Source organism: Pseudophryne corroboree, chromosome 3 (assembly GCF_028390025.1).
Source record: "Pseudophryne corroboree isolate aPseCor3 chromosome 3, aPseCor3.hap2, whole genome shotgun sequence".
Lineage (NCBI taxonomy): Eukaryota > Metazoa > Chordata > Amphibia > Anura > Myobatrachidae > Pseudophryne > Pseudophryne corroboree.
The window spans coordinates 435,970,409-435,991,458 of NC_086446.1; the positions used below are offsets into that span (position 1 = coordinate 435,970,409).

General features: G+C 44.8%; 1 protein-coding gene and 1 pseudogene across 4 annotated transcripts in view; one reads left to right on the plus strand and one right to left on the minus strand.

The window, feature by feature from the left end:
* MXRA7 (matrix remodeling associated 7) overlaps positions 1-21,050 on the minus strand; it is a 94,605-nt gene that overhangs the window by 50,114 nt on the left and 23,441 nt on the right. For 3 of the 4 annotated variants that reach the window (XM_063960430.1, XM_063960428.1, XM_063960431.1), the window contains exon 3: positions 3,453-3,549. In XM_063960430.1, the coding sequence (XP_063816500.1) occupies positions 3,453-3,549 (97 nt within the window). Of the gene's footprint in view, positions 1-1,833; positions 1,899-3,452; positions 3,550-21,050 lie in introns of all 4 variants that reach the window. The other variant, XM_063960432.1, reaches the window with a different exon arrangement.
* Positions 11,562-11,683, plus strand: LOC134898209 (5S ribosomal RNA; annotated as a pseudogene).

A 21,050-nucleotide genomic window follows, 5' to 3' on the forward strand; every position in this document is an offset into this window, starting at 1 on the left:
GAAGTGATAAACCAGTGATAAGTGCAAGGTGATAAATGCCCCAGCCAATCAGCTCCAATATGTAAATTAACAGTTAGGATCTGATTGGCTGGTGCGTTTATCACATTGCACTTATCACTGGTTTATCACTTCCTTATGCCGTCTCCAGGTTAATACAACTGCCCCATTGTCCTTAGAGTACACTGGCATTTAGATGTGTTTTGTCACCATGCATTTTTAATACATTAAATGCATGCACTCTGTTGCAACAATAAAACATTAGGGCAGATGTATTAACTTGCAGACGGCATAAGGAAGTGATAAACCAGTGATAAGTGCAAGGTGATAAATTCACCTGCCAATTAGCTCCTAACAGTTAATTTACATATTGGAGCGAATTGGCTGGTGCGTTTATCACCTTGCACTTATCACTGGTTTATCACTTCCTTATGCCTTCTCCAGGTTAATACATCTGCCCCATTGTTCCACACCCAACCCCTTTGCGTTTTACTAGCGTTCCAGTGCATTTTCAAGAATTCTATTTCTTCTGTTTCCATGCAATCAATTATAAACACTAGTAAAAACAAAGTCAGTGGCTATGTGGCCTTAATATGGTGTTAAATTAACTTATATAACATTTTAAAAAAAATACAGCCACTGTTAATAGTATTTTCTGGACTTGTATCCTGATATAACCCTGTATAATTGAAGTGAAAACAAAAGATACACAACATCTTCAGGAATTATCCAAGCATTTAGCCCTGCCCAATTATGCTATAAACCACAAAAGTTTCAAACTCTGGCCTTACAGGGACCTTTGTATAGTGAACTGGGATACATTACCAAACAGTGAGTGCGAGTGTTGATGGGTAAATCATCAGTGGAAGTGTCGAATTTGTTCTATTCTCCATGCAATGCATTAGTTTGCACAGTGGGTAATGATCTGATGGTAATTTAACTCCTGGCATGATTTTCTACATCAAACACTTAAGTGCAATTAATAGCTATAGTAAGTGAGTCACTACAATACCTTGACTTTATATAGGGTGGGTTGCAAGGGTATTTGGCATTGAAGGGGTAAAGGTTCTCCTATAAACTGTTTTATAGACCAGTATTTTCAAACGCCATTTGGAGTTCTGAAATACTGATGAAACAAAACAATTAAATAATTTGCAGTTAAGTGTTATAAACACATGAGGGAGACAAAGTTCCACTTAAACATTTTCACCCAACTTTTATTAGCGTAGTCTTGCAGCAGAACCGAAAGGACTGGATAGCGACCATGGAACACCGCATATGAGGAATAAAGTTTAAACGGGTCTATCTGGACATCTAAAAGTGTGTACAACTGTAGGTAGAAGTCCTTTGACAAGAGTTCCTTTTAAGTATGTGTGAGATATATACAGATTACATAATATTACATCCTTTACATTCCTATCTAGTCAATCAACTCTAGAAGAATTTGGATCAGGAATATTTTTTTTGTTAAAGGTATATGTTCTATAATTAATTATTATGCCTGACTGAACTAGAAATGACGTAGCGTATTTATTCAATTTGCATTTGTGTTCTAGGTTGTGATAAAGGTATATTATATAAGCTGCAGTACATTACAAAGTATCTTCTGTATTAATTTGTATTTGTTGTATGGAATAAAGGTCCAAATTAATGTGTAAAAAATACTCCACTGCAAATATTTATCACTAGCAGAAGTGAACCTTTAATCCTTTCATTGAATGAGGTATAGTAGTGATAAGCATTAATGGAGGGTGATGGGATACAGGGTTATGTAACATACAAGGTTAATGAATTTTACTAGAATCTAAATACTAATACATGGGGGTAGCATCTTACCACATGTAACAGTGCGTGGGCACTGTACGTGTTACAGGGATGTAAGATCAGAGGTCAACTCAATCCTGAAAGGCAAATGCATGATGCTTATCAAAAAGCTGTGCATCACATGAGATACACACGTTACACAAATGTTTCATGGGCATCTCAGTAATGTAAAATGTTCTATGTATACCTGCTACATGTTTGTTGGCTAAATAAAGACTACATTCTGTCAATTCATTTGAAACCCATGACATCACTAAGTCATGTGACACTTTGTAATAAGAATATTGGTTCAGGAGACAAAAGGTCTGCCTGCAGCTGCTGACAAGTACGGGGAGTTTGGAAAGTCCCTCCGCAGTGTGTGTTGTCTCTGGCTGCAGATCTCCTCTGCAGCTGCCGCAGCATTCATAGGGACAGCACTTAATGTAGATAACTATGTAACAAATTCTGTTTCATTTCATGTAAGTAAAAAGTGTTTAAAAATAATTATATTGTCATATTATGGACTGATATCCCCTACACACTGGCCGACATCAGTCAAAGATATGAACAATCTCGATCATAAATAAACGAGATACCGTTCATATCTTTGAGTGTGGAGGCTCTAGCGATGAACGATGCGCGGCCCCGCGCTCGTTCATCGCTGGTCCCCCGTCGGCTGTACATGCAGGCCAATATGGACGATCTCGTCCATTTTTGCCTGCACTTCAATGCAGCCGGGTGACGGGGGGAGTGAAGAAACTTCACTCCCCCCGTCACTGCCCCTCCGCCGCCGGGTCGCCCGTCGGCCGTATACGCCGTCGGGCAGCTCAGCGGTGGATCGGCCAATGTGTAGGGCCCTTTAAAGACTTGCTTAGAACACATACACTGCAGAGGCATTTTCCGTTCTCCCTGTACAATTTAATAAATACTAAGTGTCCCAGTGTTATGTAGAAATACGTCTGATACATGAATCTATTTTCTGCTAGGGCAATTAGATTCAGCTATATGCAGGATGTTTTGTTTTTTTAATGGAACATTAATATATATATATATATATATATGTGTATGTAAATAAAATATATTTATTTTTTATGTTTTCTCATGTTAGCGTCTGTTCTCTTGTTTTACCTCAGCTAGTGTAATCAACAACAAAACAGCCTGGCATACATTTTTATTTGATAATTTGTTACCACTAATGTCAGTCATACCCTGGGTGTATACTTCTTGTACCACAAAGCATATACCTTCTATTGCATAACTTACCAAAGACACCATTCTTTTTATTTTAAAATCACTATAACTCCTTCCATAACCAATAGTTGATTGCAAGCTCTAGCAATATACAGATTCTCAAGAAGGATATAATAACTAGAAATATTAACAGCAATATTACCAGTAAAACTTATTGTATGTGTGGACACAAGCCTTACAGAAGTGCATATAAGACACACATTATTTTATACATGTACACATTAAATTGCAAAGGGACACTAATTAGTGTATTTTGCTTTAAAAAGATGATGACATGTGACGGGTTAGTTGTCTATGATAGATAAATATAAGCAGTATTTCACATGTCCGCTGCCAGTGGCAATCAATGTAAATCAGCCCATGCATATCACACAAGGGCTTCAGGGAAATACCAGTCTCACCTCTGTTCTTCCTCTAGCTCATCCTTTGTCAGCATTTTCTCATAATCACTACCTCGTAGTTTTCCTGGTAAGTATTTAAAGGAGAAGTCCTCGTCATCTGAAAATAATAAGAGGAATAAAAGTAATAGGACCATGGAACATGCCAAACCAAGATCATACATTGAAATATGATAATACAGGTTAAGTATCCTTTATCCAAAATGCAAAATCCCACATTTTTGGGTCCCCTACTGAGATAATGACATATATATTATATATTAAGTGTATATATAAATATATTATATAGGTATATAATATAATATACATATATATGTGTCATTATCTCAGTAGGGAAAGCAGAAATGCGTGATTTTGAATTTTGGATAAGGGATACTCAACCTGTATATATCACCGCTTCACTAACTCAGACCCTGACATGTTTATATTAGAAATAATTTTAATTTGAGGGGTTTTGTTAATCAGAGTGTATAAAACAACCCTAATTAGCATTTGAAGGGCCTAATTCAAGGTTGATTGCAAAAGTAAAATCTTTCTCTAATGGGCAAAACCATGCTGCACTGCAGGGGGGGCAGATGTAACATGTGCAGACAGAGCTAGGTTTGGGTGTGGTGTGTTCAAACTGAAATCTAAATTGCAGTGTAAAAATAAAGCAGCCAGTATTTACCCTGCACAGAAACACCCCAATCTAACTCTCTCTGCACATGTTATATCTGCCCCCCTCCCCCCCCCCTTGCAGTGCACATGGTTTTGCCCATTATACCCCTTTTCCACCAGCCAGCATACAACACGGGTTACTGCACATGAACGCGCATAACCCATGATGCTGGATGGTGTAAAAGGGCTGAGTTGGAATAATCCGGGTTGAGTGACCTGGTATTCCAACTCGGGTAGCTTGCAGGGTTGAACACGGGTTCAACCCAGTAAGCTGTGCAGTCTAAACGATGCGACCCGGCTCCCGTTCACACTGTATGGGAGGGCGGCGCAGGGAGATCATGTAATCTCTCCCAGCACCGCCCCCACTGAGTCACCAGCAACGTCACCAAACCGGCAATATGCCGGGTTGGAGACGGCAGATGGAAAGGGGGCTGACGCGGGTCGCAGCCGGGTGGCACCTGTGTCAGGCTTCTGGCTGCGACCCGCGTTATTAGATGGAAAAGGGGTATTAGAGGAAGATTTTGCTTTTGCACTCAACCTTGAATTAGGCCCTTAATGCAAAAACCTTATGTGAAGTAGAGGCCATATTCTTCTCCATATAACACTTGCTATAATAAGGAGGTCAGCCTATGGGAGCACGAGATTGGAAAACCCTTTTGAAGAACCATGTCTTGTCAGTGAAGCCTTGCATACAGGGTAGATGCTAGATCCAAGTGGCCTAAAGGACCTATGACATCAGGGGGAGGAGCCACATCACCAGGGGGAGGAGCTAGCCCAGCGGGATAGTTCCTCTACTATCCACGCCACCAACTACTACCTTTAGTAACCCGGTGGCACGCATTGCAAGCATACATTTCGGGTACCCTGTTCGGCCGTGGCTCCTCCCCCTGGTGGCATGGCTCCGCCCCCTGGTGACGTCAGAGGTCCCTTACCCAACTTGGATTTAGAACCAACCTTGCATACAGGTGTTAGCATGCAGAGGGGCTTGAACCACGACACAATGTAGTATTTATTGTTCCTTTTATATATAGGTACTTAATTGGGCTGTGCTAAAAAATCTTTACTAAAAATAATCTTAAATCTTCATCATTAACATCTTCCTAAAATTCTTCTTCCTTTTGAAGTCTTTTATGATTGTTTCTGCAGCTGTTTTGCATCTGTCTTTGATCTCAGTCCACAGAGATTATAACACATACAGCATTGTGATTACTGCAATATCTTTTGAAACCTTTGATGCGCTGCTTCAGCTGCCGAACATATGAATAGTTTGGAATCTAACCAATGACTTACAATCACTTACTTGCAATCCAACACACCAACTCAATGCAATGGCTCATACAGGCTTATAATACACAACACAATGCACTTTTACTACTGGGAGTGAAATATTAAACATTTTTTCATAGACATAACAGCATGTTTAAAAGAAGTCCACCTTAGGGTGAGCTACTACACTATACTGCTGGAACATTCATAGCACCCCTAGGGTGAGGTGAAACAAAAAGACTAATCTAAGTAGTATTCTGTATTATATTTAACTTTATATTTAACTTTAGAAAGATATGATAGAGTAATGTTTTTATATCACCATTGTATTATGATTATGAAATAAAACATTAACATAGGATTCTTAAACAATAATATAAGAAATGTGCTCCAAACGCAATACAGCTAAAACCTGGTGTTCACATGAACACACCAATAGTACAATATACAGAAAAAAAGTTGGTTTGGCGCGACCTCTAGTCAGGGTGGATCAGTGACCTGATGATGGATGATTTTCATCTTACGTAATAATACAGTACCATATACTCCAGATATGTTTCTTATACACGAATAAAAAGAAATAAGGCCCGGATTTACCAAGCCTTAGAAAGTGATAAATTGCACAGTGATAAAGTACCAGCCAATCAGCTCCTAACTGCCATGGTACAGGTCGTGTTTGAAAAATGACAGCTAGGAGCTGATTGGTTGGTACTTTATCACCATGCAATTTATCACTCTCCTAGGCTTGATAAATCTGGGCCTAAATCTCGTCTTCTTAAAATCTCAGAATCTCAAATAGCCCAAAATTTTCCACACGAAGCATCTCAAGAATATATCCAGCTGCTGTGTTTTATTGATTTGTTTGCCATCTCTTAGGTGATAATCATGTTCCTTCCACTTAGGTACATATATAGGGATACAAGAAATTCAAAATAGTTCACCATTTATTTAAGGAACATTTAGAAAGCTGGAGTCAAATGCAGCGTACCAGATAAAAAGGTGTATAATGCACAGCAATACAAGCTTATGTACAATAATCAGCTACCTCCTGGGAATGGAAATACACCATCAGTGTCCTGGTCTGCATTGCCTCTAGCTTTTTAAATGTTACACTATTTTGAAAACTCCTGTCTCTCTATATATGACTGAGGGGTGTAGTAAGGTATGCCGGCGGTCGGGCTCCCGGCGACCAGCATACCGGCACCGGAAACCCAACCGCCTGCATACCGTCATCTGGGCGAGCGCAGATGAGCCCCTTGCGGGCTCGCCACGCTACGCTATCTATTCTCCCTCCAGGGGGGTCGTGGACCCCCAACAGGGAGAAAAGATGTCGGTATGTTGACGGTCGGGATTCCCGCACCGGTATGGTGGTCGCCGGGAGCCCGACCGCGGGCAACCTGAAGACCACCCATGACTGAAATTTATTTACTTGTATTTTTATTTGTGGCTAAGAAACAAATCTGAAGTATATGGTACTGTATTATTATCACCACGTAAGGTTATGAAAATCATCCATCATTAGATCCTTGATTCACCCTCACTAGAAGGTGGGGTGTGTTCAAACTGAAATCTAAATTGCAGTGTAGAAATTAAGCAGCCAGTATTTACCCTGCACAGAAACAATATAACCCACCCAAATCTAACTCTCTCTGCACATGTTTCATCTCCCCACCTGCAGTGCACGGGACTACTACGATATGCCAACTGTCGGGATCCCGACCGCCGGAATGCTGGCAGTGGAGCGAGTGCAAAAGAGCCACACTGCAGGCATGGTGGCACATTATGCACGCTATTTATTCTCCCTCCAGGGGTGTTGTGGACACCCCAAGAGGGAGAATAGTTGTCGGTATCACAGCGCCGGGATCCCGACACCCGGGATATCGAATGCTTCCCCAGTGCACATAGTGTGCGTTTTTTGGTTTGCTAACAAATCTGAATAACCCGCTTAGATCTTAAGGGGCAGATTTAACAATGAGTGATAGATACTGGTTTGTTTGAAAAATGCCAGGATCAGGATCTGATTGGATGGAGCACTATTTAAGACTTGTAACAAGTGATAACAAAAATATTGTTAACTCTGCCCCCTAAGTCTAAGTCTGCCCCCTGGTCTATACGAGAATAAGCTCATAATAAAGTTCCAGCAGGTCGCAGATAATGTTTAAGTGGTCTAGGCTGGCGGCAAGGTGCAAGTATGTGAAAAAACAGGTCATGGGTGTGGGATGTGAGATGCGGGTCTAGTTAATCTGACTCCAGCAGCACAGAACAAAGAGAAAATACACTGAGAATAAAGGATATATATATATATATATAGAGTAATCAGAATAATGGAGCTAATTCAGGTTGGATTGCAAATTGCGATCCAACCGGAATTATTCGATCGCCCCAGTGTCATTTCCCAAGTGTCATATTACTTAACAACAGTATATAAATTGTTAGTAGATAAAATATTTCTTGACAATCAGGTTAACAAGCTCCCCGAGCGAAACGGGCGTCACTTCCGGTCCGGCGCTTCACTTCCGGTCTCACAGAGATGGAGCTCCGGCGGCTGACTCCATCCCCCAGGGCATAGTGAGGCACACCACACAGCTGTGCAGCTAGACACTACCTCAGGACTCCTAGGTGGTGCTTCACTCCTGACGCTACCAAACAACCGAATACCGACAACTGGTCCACATGAGAAATAGCGCAGATACCGCTCGCCAGCCACAATAAGCCCATGAAATTTATTCAGTGACTCATGCTTGTGAATACTGACTAGGGTGGGAACACATGAAGAGGACACATCTAACAGCACCAGTGATAACATTTGACATTAAGCGGTAATCCTGACAAATCCAGTGCTATGCTAAACTGTGTGTGTGCACATGCTCTGTAATTTAGGCACCTACTTAGGTGGGTGTTGAGGGGGGGGGGGGCACTCGGGCCCGTGTCCCCCCCCCCCCTGTCGTTTCTGACTTCTTCTTTTTTTTCAAAAGGAGAACAGCAGCAGCACTACTGCTATTTCTGTCAGTCAAATTTGATAAAAGAGTCGGCAGACACTAGAACCCGTCGCGGCTCTAACAGCAAGTCCGTGTGGTAACCAATGGGGAGCCTCCCCCTGCTCACACCACAACCTACCTCCCCCACTGCCAGCCTGCCAGAGTCCAGCCCAGCGTGGTGTTCAAATGCCAGCATTGAGTAGACAGTTACTTATGACGCGCAGAAGGCTTCATTAGCCCTCACTGCACCGCACAGTTACCCAGCGTTTCCTCCTCCACTTCCTTTACCATCATGCTAGGTGCAGTCACACTCAGCCTCAGCTGTGAGAAGGCGGCCTGTGTGATTGTGACAGGGCTGTCCTGCAGATGTCTTATGCTGCTTGTTGGAAATCCAGCTGGCTGCTTCTGCTAATCAAAGATGGGCAGTTCGTGTGCTGCAGTCTGAGTCTCAGTGCAGTGCCCAAAACAAGGTATGCTGCACCTGCCACCACCAACTAAAAACTATAATAATTATATTGTGCTGGGGTACCTTCCAGGCTCCCATAACTAATTGAACCGGTGACCAACATTTCAAGGCCCAATCAGCCTTTTCATCAGGGTGAAACATTGGCTGTAGAAGAGCATCCTGGTTTATTGCCAATCATTACCCAATCATTACCTGATGGCGTATTCTGTGAGGCTACGCCCCCTGTGATACCACACCTCTTATCTGGGAGCACGCGTGTCTTAGGTGTGTATAAATATAACTATTATCGTTCCCCTATCATGGTGCCCCCCCCCCTTCATTTTCTTCTGGATCCGCCCCTGAGCACCTATGTTTAATTTAGTTACATTTCTCTGTATTTTGTCTTTTTCATATAATCTTTCTTGCTATTTCACACTTAGGGGGTAATTCCAAGTTGATCGCAGCAGGATTTTTGTTAGCAGTTGGGCAAAACCATGTGCACTGCAGGGGAGGCAGATATAACATGTGCAGAGAGAGTTAGATTTGGGTGTGGTGTGTTCAATCTGCAATCTAATTTGCAGTGTAAAAATAAAGCAGCCAGTATTTACCCTGCACAGAAATAAAATAACCCACCCAAATCTAACTCTTTCTGCACATGTTATATCTGCCTCCCCTGCAGTGCACATGGTTTTGCCCAGTTGCTATCAAAAATCCTGCTGCGATCAACTTGGAATTACCCCCATGGTTTTGCCCAACTGCTAACAAAATTCCTGCTGCGATCAACTTGGAATTACCCCCTTAGTGTGAATTACTTGCCTATTGTTTGATACAATTCTGCTGAGATATTTAAATCAGCATATCTTACAACACGGACACAAGTTCTGCCAGTCAAACATATGTCACTGCAACATTGTATCATTCTCTCTAAATAAGGGATGATAAGGCTTGGTGTCTATAATTGTGTATCAACTTTGTATCTTTTGCATTTAGTAACAGCAATTTGGACTCAGCCACAGCTATAATTCAATATCTGACTTGTAGATTAACCCTGTGTATCCAGCCTTTTGCATACGGCTTGAGCAGCAAAGGTCAGCTGACAGATGCAATCTGCTGACACAATTTAAAGTAAGCTTAGCTCTCATTTTTGAATTTGCCAGCTAAAACATATGTTTCTATAACATTGTTTTCTCTTCCTAATAAAAGAGAAATGACTCTTTGCAAGTTACATTGTCCAAAGTAAATATTTAAATTAATTTTGTATCTAAAGGTGGGTACACACTGATAGATATATCTGCCGATCAATTAATCAGCAGATATATCTATGGACGGATCGGGCAGTGTGTTGAGCATACACACTGGCCGATCCGTCGGGGACCGACGTCATGAACTGGGCAGGCGTGTACGCACGCCCGCCCAGTTCAGCTGTCAATCACCGCTGGCTGCCGCAGCATGTGTACGGCCCGCCCGTACACACACAGCAACGCGCCAATATATCAGTAGATATATTGGCCATCGGCTGTGCTGCGGGGCTGATGCGATATGTCTGTGAACGACTGAGTTCACAGACATATCGCCCGTACACACTGTCCGACGGACCCGCAATATATCGGCCATTCAAGATAACGGCCGATATATCGCCCAGTGGGTACCCACCTTAACTCTCTGCTGGAATTAGCAATAGTGCTGAGGACTCACCTATACCACCTAAATATCACAATCTACATGTGAATTAATCCTTGGAACTGAACTAAGGCACTGTACAAACTAAATGGGAGAATTTTTAGAAACTTTTACACACTGTCTACTGCCGAATAACATATGCAAACTACATTATTGCTCGTCTGTAAACAGTACAGTAATGCTGTCTTTTCATATTGACTTTAGTGTGATTGTTTGATTATTTTTCTGACTGTGGCCCTCATTCCGAGTTGTTCGCTCGTTATTTTCCTTCGCATCGGTGCGATTTTCCGCTAACTGTGCATGCGCAATGTTCGCACTGCGGCTGCGCCAAGTAAATTTGCTAAGAAGTTTGGTATTTTACTCACGGCATTACGAGGTTTTTTCTTCGTTCTGGTGATCGTAGTGTGATTGACAGGAAGTGGGTGTTTCTGGGCGGAAACTGGCCGTTTTATGGGAGTGTGTGAAAAAACGCTGCCGTTTCTGGGGAAAACGCGGGAGTGGCTGGAGAAACAGGGGAGTGCCTGGGCGAACGCTGGGTGTGTTTGTGGCGTCAAACCAGGAACGAAACTGACTAAACTGATCGCAGTGGCAGAGTAAGTGTCGAGCTACTCAGAAACTGCTAAGAAATTTCTATTCGCAATTTTGCGAATCTTTCGTTCGCAATTCTGCTAAGCTAAGACTCACTCCCAAAGGGCGGCGGTTTAGCGTGTGCACTGCTGCGAAAAGCGGCTAGCGAGCGAACAACTCGGAATGAGGGCCTGTATACCAAATGATATGGCATAATCCTTACACATCACCAACCACTGCTCTATTGGCTTATTCATTTTCTGCCATTTTTCTTGTGATTATTTTCTGCACTCTCTCATCCACATTTGGGGCTGCACCCTGCAATGCTGATAATAGTGAAAGGGCCCCCCCAGTGGACAGCAGAAGTGTATACTTTTTCTTCTTTCTGACTTATAGTCTATTTAGTCTCCCATTCCTTACCCCTTGTTGGATCACACTCTGTGATACATACCACCTCTATACACTCTCTCATCCAATATACGGGAAATTTTAGACGACCAGCAGTCACGCTCATCCATTATCTACAGTCATACCACACTGGACATGCCCGATCTCGTCTGATCTTGGAAGCTATGCAGTGTTTGGGCTTGGGTCAGTACCGGAAAGGGGGACCTTTCCGGGAATACCAGGTACTGTAGATACAAGATTTAGCTGAACTGCGATACTTATCTTGGAAAGCAGAAGTGTATTTTACTTATGTCAATACCAGATGATTTGGCATATACCCCCTCTCATTGCTCATTCAATGGCAACAGATGAGCAAAAGCAGAAGTGACTGGTTTCTATAACTCACTTGTATTCTTTTCTTACATACTTGGACATATTTTCTCTTTTTTTCTTTTAAACTGGTGCTTCACCACATATAGGGGGTAATTCCAAGTTGATCGCAGAAAGGATTTTTGTTAGCAACTGGGCAAAACCATGTGCACTGCAGGGGAGGCAGATATAACATGTGCAGAGAGAGTTAGATTTGGGTGGGGTGTGTTCAATCTGCAATCTAATTTGCAGTGTAAAAATAAAGCAGCCAGTATTTATCCTGCACAGAAACAAAATAACCCACCCAAATCTAACTCTCTATGCACATGTTATATCTGCCCCCCCTGCAGTGCACATGGTTTTGCACAATTGCTAAAAAAAAATCCTGCTGCGATCAACTTGGAATTACCCCCATATACCACGATATATTAAAGATTGATCTTGGTCACTACATTTTTTAAGACTGAACTTTCAAACTGGTTCCAATTGTGGGGGTATTGGAGTTATACAGCCCAGCAACTGTTCTCAGCTAATCTAAGTGCTGTTAATCATACAGTCTTTATTGACCTCATTAACAAGAGAACAGTTGGATAGAAATTTTCGCTCTGATCTATATTCTAACTGTTTTTTTTTTATTCACCTTAAAGTTGTTCCTTCATCTGACACATTATACTACACAGGTGTTTATTTTATATGCCACCCAAGGCAAATGTTCTTTTTTTGCCCTTGTGCAAACCCCCCCCCCCCCCCCCCCCTCCCACACACACACACAATAGTTTATCTCTGAACTACCTTCTGGGAGCACTGCCAACCCAGCACTACTGTACTACACCTGATTGGTGACTTCAGTAGCTCATTGTTGGTATTTAACTGTTACTTTCTCTGATAAAATAAAATATTTACATATTACGTATCTGACCTGTTCCTGTGCAGATTCCAACACCCCCTTAACAATACAGTATATAAATTGTTAGTAGATAAAATAATTATTTCCAGAAAAAAGGTTTGTATTTTAAATATATACCCCTTTTCCATTGAAAACCCAGGTCTGACCCGTGTAACTGAACACGGAATTAAAGCTGAATCCGGGATAGTGGCGGGTCTTCCCTCGGCCAGTGCTTGAACATGGCATCATACCTTCTAACTTTTAATGCCGCGGATTCAGGACCTGCCACTACTGCACTGACGACATCTATTCAGTGATCACCGGCTGCTTTGCAGAGCAGAGAAACGGGTGATCGATGACTATCCCAATCTGCTCCCCCCCCCCCCCCCCCCCACCCATGGGACACTGCGATCAGTGGGAGGGACAGTGTCCAATTAGCAGGACTGTCCCGTTGTATTCGGGACAGTTGGGAGGTATGATGACATCACCTCCAAGTGCTGGTGAGCCATCTCTCCATAGGGTTTTAATGGGGTCACCCGTTTACACTGCACTCTTACCCGACTCCAGGGCCAGACTCACCATCTGGCGTTTCTGGCAAATGCCAGAAGGGCCGATGGCCTGATCCGTGGCTGAGCACCTCTGCTCGGCCGCATGGCACACATAGGGATGGGGGCTGGATGAGCATCTCTACCTCCCAGCGCTCTGCTCGGATGTCCGGCATACAAATAGACAGGGGCGTGTCTTGCTTGGCAAGGCACCCACGTGATCGGGGCATGCCCTCTTGTCGTGCGCACAATACACTGACAGTGTTATTTTAGAACCCCAGTCCATCTCTGCCCAAGTCCTTCCTGGTCCGACCCTGGTAGCTATCTGGATTGGATATCCCGGTCACTGGACCCTTTTCCACTGAGCCGCAACCCGGGTTGAACCAGCAATAACCCGGGTTATTGCGGCAGTGTTAAAGGGATATGGGTCATGTGTTAGTGTTGGATGAAAAGGTTTAAAGTGTGCAAGTAGCTGTTCTGTGTGGTGATCAGGTTTTTTTATTTTTCTAATTGTGACTATGACCTGTCGTTCATTATATTGAATATAGTACCAGCTACATAATTGCCTACCTTCCGGAAGCTTCTGGAGACTCACGATTTTTCAGGTAGTACACCACAGCCCAGGAAGGGTAAGTGGCTCTCCCGCATCCCACTTCCTAGTGATGCGTGCAGGAAGGGGATACAATTACTGATATTGCAGAGACTGTGTGAAGTGGGCAGGGCTACAAGACACAAATAAAGTTATCTATTCCACCCTCTACCTGCGGACCCACAAAATGGTGGGCATTTTCCCATCCTGGGTGCGGGGTCTAATGCATACTTGCCTACTCTCCCAGAATGGCCGGGGGGCTCCCGAAAATCGGGTGAAGCTCCTGGTTCCCCGGGGAAGTAGGCAAGTGTTCTGGATTCGCCCGCACCCCGCGGCCCACTTATTGAATTAAGTGGGCGGCCCGGGTGGCCGATAACGCAATTCGTGCTGGATCGCATCATTGTAGCCACGCCCACCGCTGTACAATGCCGGTAATATCGGCATTGTATAGTGGGGGCATGGCTACAATGATGCAATATGGTAGCCACGCCCGCACACATAGCCTGTCTGTTGTGTCATGCCCCTTCTCCACCCTCTGTTTGAATCCATGCCTCTCGCACCGCACATTGCTGTGCTGACCTGGCTGCTACCTGCGGGGGGCAGCCAGAAAGTTGGCAATCATGGTCTAATGATGTGACAGTTCCGCCCCCCGAAGTGGTCTAAAAAATAGGTAAGTATGACATGCTATAACTTGCTGGATGGCTGCTCTTCCTCACCTTATAAACAGTATCTCCCAGGTAAAAGCACACACCTTTTACCTAATTTATTTGGCTGGTTGCCCTGTCACTCACTGAAATCTTTACCTGCCCTCCTCTTCTAACCTGTGCTAACCAGTCCCTCTACATAAAAAATCTAGGTGCTTATCTAGCCTCCCATGTAATTATTTCAATACTTTTATACTGCATGTAGTACCTGTCATAACCTGCTGGTGTCATGATTGTTACAGCATTCTTGAACATTGACTAAGTTGTCGCTAGCACAGTGGTTTCCAAACTGTTTTGAATCACGGCGCCCTAGAATATCAGAATTTTTTTCACGGCACCCCTAGGCCAATAATGTCTTATTGAGAAATTTAGAAAGAAATAATAAGAATTTACTTACCGATAATTCTATTTCTCGGAGTCCGTAGTGGATGCTGGGGTTCCTGAAAGGACCATGGGGAATAGCGGCTCCGCAGGAGACAGGGCACAAAAAAGTAAAGCTTTACTAGGTCAGGTGGTGTGCACTGGCTCCTCCCCCTATGACCCTCCTCCAGACTCCAGTTAGGTACTGTGCCCGGACGAGCATACACAATAAGGGAGGCATTTTGAATCCCGGGTAAGACTCATACCAGCCACACCAATCACACCGTACAACTTGTGATCTAAACCCAGTTAACAGTATGATAACAGAAAGGGCCTCTTAAAGATGGCTCCTTAACAATAACCCGAATTAGTTAACAATAACTATGTACAAGTATTGCAGATAATCCGCACTTGGGATGGGCGCCCAGCATCCACTACGGACTCCGAGAAATAGAATTATCGGTAAGTAAATTCTTATTTTCTCTATCGTCCTAAGTGGATGCTGGGGTTCCTGAAAGGACCATGGGGATTATACCAAAGCTCCCAAACGGGCGGGAGAGTGCGGATGACTCTGCAGCACCGAATGAGAGAACTCCAGGTCCTCCTTTGCCAGGGTATCAAATTTGTAAAATTTTACAAACGTGTTCTCCCCCGACCACGTAGCTGCTCGGCAGAGTTGTAATGCCGAGACCCCTCGGGCAGCCGCCCAAGATGAGCCCACCTTCCTTGTGGAGTGGGCTTTTACAGTTTTAGGCTGTGGCAGGCCTGCCACAGAATGTGCAAGTTGAATTGTGTTACAAATCCAACGAGCAATCGACTGCTTAGAAGCAGGTGCGCCCAACTTGTTGGGTGCATACAATATAAACAGCGAGTCAGATTTTCTGACTCCAGCCGTCCTTGAAATGTATATTTTTAAGGCTCTGACAACGTCCAACAACTTGGAGTCCTCCAAGTCGCTAGTGGCCGCAGGCACCACAATAGGTTGGTTCAGATGAAATGCTGATACCACTTTAGGGAGAAAATGCGGACGAGTCCGCAGTTCTGCCCTATCCGAATGGAAGATTAGATAAGGACTTTTATAAGATAAAGCCGCCAATTCAGATACTCTCCTGGCAGAGGCCAGGGCTAGTAACATAGTCACTTTCAATGTGAGATATTTCAAATCCACCTTTTTCAATGGTTCAAACCAATGGGATTTGAGGAAATCTAAAACTACATTTAGATCCCACGGTGCCACCGGAGGCACCACAGGAGGCTGTATATGCAGTACTCCCTTGACAAAAGTCTGGACCTCAGGGACAGAGGCCAATTCTTTTTGGAAGAATATTGACAGGGCCGAAATTTGAACCTTAATGGATCCCAATTTGAGACCCATAGATAATCCTGATTGCAGGAAATGTAGGAAACGACCCAGTTGGAATTCCTCCGTCGGAACACTCCGATCCTCGCACCACGCTACATATTTTCGCCAAATGCGGTGATAATGTTTCACGGTGACTTCCTTCCGTGCCTTAATCAAGGTAGGAATGACTTCTTCTGGAATGCCTTTCCCTTTTAGGATCTGGCGTTCAACCGCCATGCCGTCAAACGCAGCCGCGGTAAGTCCTGAAAAAGACAGGGACCCTGCTGTAGCAGGTCCCTTCTCAGAGGTAGAGGCCACGGTTCGTCCGTGAGCATCTCTTGAAGTTCCGGATACCAAGTCCTTCTCGGCCAATCCGGAACCACTAGTATTGTTCTTACTCTTCTTTGCCGTATGATCTTCAATACCTTTGGTATGAGCGGCAGAGGAGGAAACACATACACTGACTGGTACACCCAAAGAGTTACCAGTGCGTCCACAGCTATTGCCTGTGGATCTCTTGACCTGGCGCAATATTTGTCCAGTTTCTTGTTGAGGCGAGACGCCATCATGTCTACAATTGGTCTTTCCCAACGGTCTATTAACATGTTGAAGACTTCTGGATGTAGACCCCACTCTCCCGGATGAAGATCGTGTCTGCTGAGGAAGTCTGCTTCCCAGTTGTCCACGCCCGGGATGAACACTGCTGACAGTGCTATCACGTGATTCTCCGCCCAGCGAAGAATCTTGGCAGCTTCTGCCATTGCACTCCTGCTTCTTGTGCCGCCCTGCCTGTTTACATGGGCGACCGCCGTGATGTTGTCCGACTGAATCAACACCGGCTTTCCTTTCAGGAGAAGTTCCGCCTGGCTTAGAGCATTGTAGATTGCTCTTAGTTCCAGAATGTTTATGTGAAGAGACTTTTCCAGACTCGTCCATACTCCCTGGAAGTTTCTTCCTTGTGTGACTGCTCCCCAGCCTCTCAGGCTGGCGTCCGTGGTCACCAGGATCCAATCCTGAATGCCGAATCTGCGGCCTTCTAATAGGTGAGCCTTCTGCAACCACCACAGAAGTGACACCCTTGTCTTTGGTGACAGGGTTATTCGCAGGTGCATCTGCAGATGCGACCCTGACCATTTGTCCAACAGATCCCTTTGGAATATTCTTGCATGGAATCTGCCGAATGGAATTGCTTCGTAAGAAGCCACCATTTTTCCCAGGACTCTTGTGCATTGATGTACTGACACCTTTCCTGGTTTTAGGAGGTTCCTGACCAGATCGGATAACTCCTTGGCTTTTTCCTCTGGAAGGAAAACCTTTTTCTGAACCGTGTCCAGAATCATTCCTAGGAACAGCAGACGAGTTGTCGGGATTAAATGGGATTTTGGAATATTCAGAATCCACCCGTGTTGTCTTAGCACCTCTTGAGATAGTGCTAAAGCTGTCTCCAGCTGTTCTCTGGACCTTGCCCTTATTAGGAGATCGTCCAAGTATGGGATAACTAATACGCCTTTTCTTCGAAGAAGAATCATCATCTCGGCCATTACCTTGGTAAAGACCCGAGGCGCCGTGGACAATCCGAACGGCAGCGTCTGAAACTGATAGTGACAGTTTTGAACAATGAACCTGAGGTACCCCTGGTGTGCGGGGTAAATCGGAACGTGTAGATACGCATCCTTGATGTCCAAGGATACCATAAAGTCCCCTTCTTCCAGGTTCGCTATCACTGCTCTGAGTGACTCCATCTTGAACTTGAACTTTTTTATGTAGAGGTTCAAGGACTTCAGATTTAGAATAGGCCTTACCGAGCCATCCGGCTTCGGTACCACAAATAGAGTGGAATAATACCCCTTTCCTTGTTGTAATAGGGGTACTTTGACTATCACCTGCTGAGCGTACAGCTTGTGAATGGCTTCCAACACCCTCTCCCTTTCGGAAGAGACGGTTGGTAAAGCAGACTTCAGGAAACGATGAGGAGGATCCGTCTCTAATTCCAACCTGTACCCCTGAGATATTATCTGCAGGATCCAGGGGTCTACCTGCGAGTGAGCCCACTGCGCGCTGTAATTTTTGAGACGGCCGCCCACTGTCCCCGAGTCCGCTTGAGAGGCCCCAGCGTCATGCTGAGGTTTTTGCAGGAGCCGGGGAGGGCTTCTGTTCCTGGGAAGGAGCTGCCTGTTGGTGTCTCTTCCCTCTTCCTCTGCCTCGTGGCAGGTACGACAAACCCTTTGCTCTCTTATTTTTGTAGGAGCGAAAAGGCTGCGGTTGAAAGGTCGGTGCCTTTCTCTGTTGGGGAGTGACTTGAGGTAAAAAAGTGGATTTCCCGGCAGTAGCCGTGGCCACCAAGTCTGATAGACCAACTCCAATAACTCCTCCCCTTTATACGGCAAAACCTCCATGTGACGTTTTGAATCCGCATCGCCTGTCCACTGTCGTGTCCATAAGGCTCTTCTGGCTGAAATGGACATAGCACTCACCCGAGATGCCAGTGTGCAAATATCCCTCTGTGCATCACGCATATAGATAAATGCATCCTTTATTTGTTCTAACGACAGTAAAACATTGTCCCTATCTAGGGTATCAATATTTTCAATCAGGGATTCTGACCAAACTACTCCAGCACTGCACATCCAGGCAGTTGCTATAGCTGGTCGTAGTATAACACCTGCATGTGTGTATATATTCTTTTGAATAACTTCCATCTTTCTATCTGATGGATCCTTAAGTGCGGCCGTCTCAGGAGAGGGTAACGCCACTTGTTTAGATAAGCGTGTGAGCGCCTTGTCCACCTTAGGGGGTGTTTCCCAGCGCGCCCTAACCTCTGGCGGGAAAGGGTATAATGCCAATAACTTTTTTGAAATTATCAACTTTTTATCAGGAGCAACCCACGCTTCATCACACACGTCATTTAATTCTTCTGATTCAGGAAAAACTGTTTGTAGTTTTTTTACACCATACATAATACCCTGTTTTACGGTATCTGTAGTATCAGCTAAATGTAACGTCTCCTTCATTGCCAAAATCATATAACGTGTGGCCCTACTGGAAAATACGTTTGAATTTCTACCGTCGTCACTGGAATCAGTGCCCGTGTCTGGGTCTGTGTCGACCGACTGAGGCAAAGGGCGTTTTACAGCCCCTGACGGTGTTTGAGGCGCCTGGACAGGCATTAATTGATTGTCCGGCCGCCTCATGTCCTCAACTGACTGTTTAAGGGAAGATAAACCATCACGTAATTCCACAAATAAAGGCATCCATTCTGGTGTCGACCCCCTGGGGGGTGACATCTGCATATTTGGCAATTGCTCCGCCTCCACACCAATATCGTCCTCATACATGTCGACACCCCGTACCGACACACACCGCAAACTCACAGGGAATGCTCTAATGAAGACAGGACCCACTAGCCCTTTTGGGGAGACAGAGGGAGAGTCTGCCAGCACACACCACAAAGCGCTATATATACAAGGGATATCCTTATATTAAGTGCTCCCTTATAGCTGCTTTAATATATAATATATATATATATAGCCATTAATGTGCCCCCCCTCTCTGTTTTACCCTGTTTCTGTAGTGCAGTGCAGGGGAGAGACCTGGGAGCCGTCCTGACCAGCGGAGCTGTGACAGAAAATGGCGCCGTGTGCTGAGGAGATAGGCCCCGCCCCTTTTTCGGCGGGTTCTTCTCCCGCTATTTTTCCAGTCAGGCAGGGGTTAAATATCTCCATATAGCCCCTATGGGCTATATGTGAGGTATTTTTAGCCTTGTATAAGGTTTATATTTGCCTCTCAGAGCGCCCCCCCCCAGCGCTCTGCACCCTCAGTGACTGCCCAGTGAAGTGTGCTGAGAGGAAAATGGCGCACAGCTGCAGTGCTGTGCGCTACCTTATGAAGACTGAGGAGTCTTCAGCCGCCGGTTTCCGGACCTCTTCACGCTTCAGCATCTGCAAGGGGGTCGGCGGCGCGGCTCCGGGACCGGACTCCACGGCTGGGCCTGTGTTCGATCCCTCTGGAGCTAATGGTGTCCAGTAGCCAAGCAGCAAATCCACTCTGCATGCAGGTGAGTTTACTACTTTCCCCCTAAGTCCCACGTTGCAGTGATCCTGTTGCCAGCAGGACTCACTGTAAAGAAAAAAAACCTAAACTAAACTTTCTCTAAGCAGCTCTTTAGGAGAGCCACCTAGATTGCACCCTTCTCGTTCGGGCACAAAATCTAACTGGAGTCTGGAGGAGGGTCATAGGGGGAGGAGCCAGTGCACACCACCTGACCTAGTAAAGCTTTACTTTTTTGTGCCCTGTCTCCTGCGGAGCCGCTATTCCCCATGGTCCTTTCAGGAACCCCAGCATCCACTTAGGACGATAGAGAAATTACATTAAGTAGATCGCATTTATATGTGATCCTTAGGGTCAGTTGTGTGGTGAGGGACAAGATTTGCTTCTGTTTGGACACATATTTTATGACTGGCAGCCACCAGCACTGGTTTTGCCTATTATATTGATCATGAATAATTTGAATTGGTCCTGGACCACCAACCCAGGGCACCCCTGCAAGTGTCCCGAGGCACCCCAGGGAGCCACGGCGCACAGTTTGGGAACCTCTGCACTAGCAGCATCTGTGGCAAGTCAGTGCATAAATATACTATGTATTTTAATAAAATATTGTGCCCTGCAAAAGTGTACATCCTATCAGACTGCACTGCAGTGAGCCTCCAACTGTAGGTACTTCATTGGAAAAGACCAGGCCTTGCAACCTGACCTCTTTTCTTCATTCTGTATATGTGCAGTTATGGTGGCCAATCCCGGGATCGGGATCGGCAGGATCCCGGGATTTA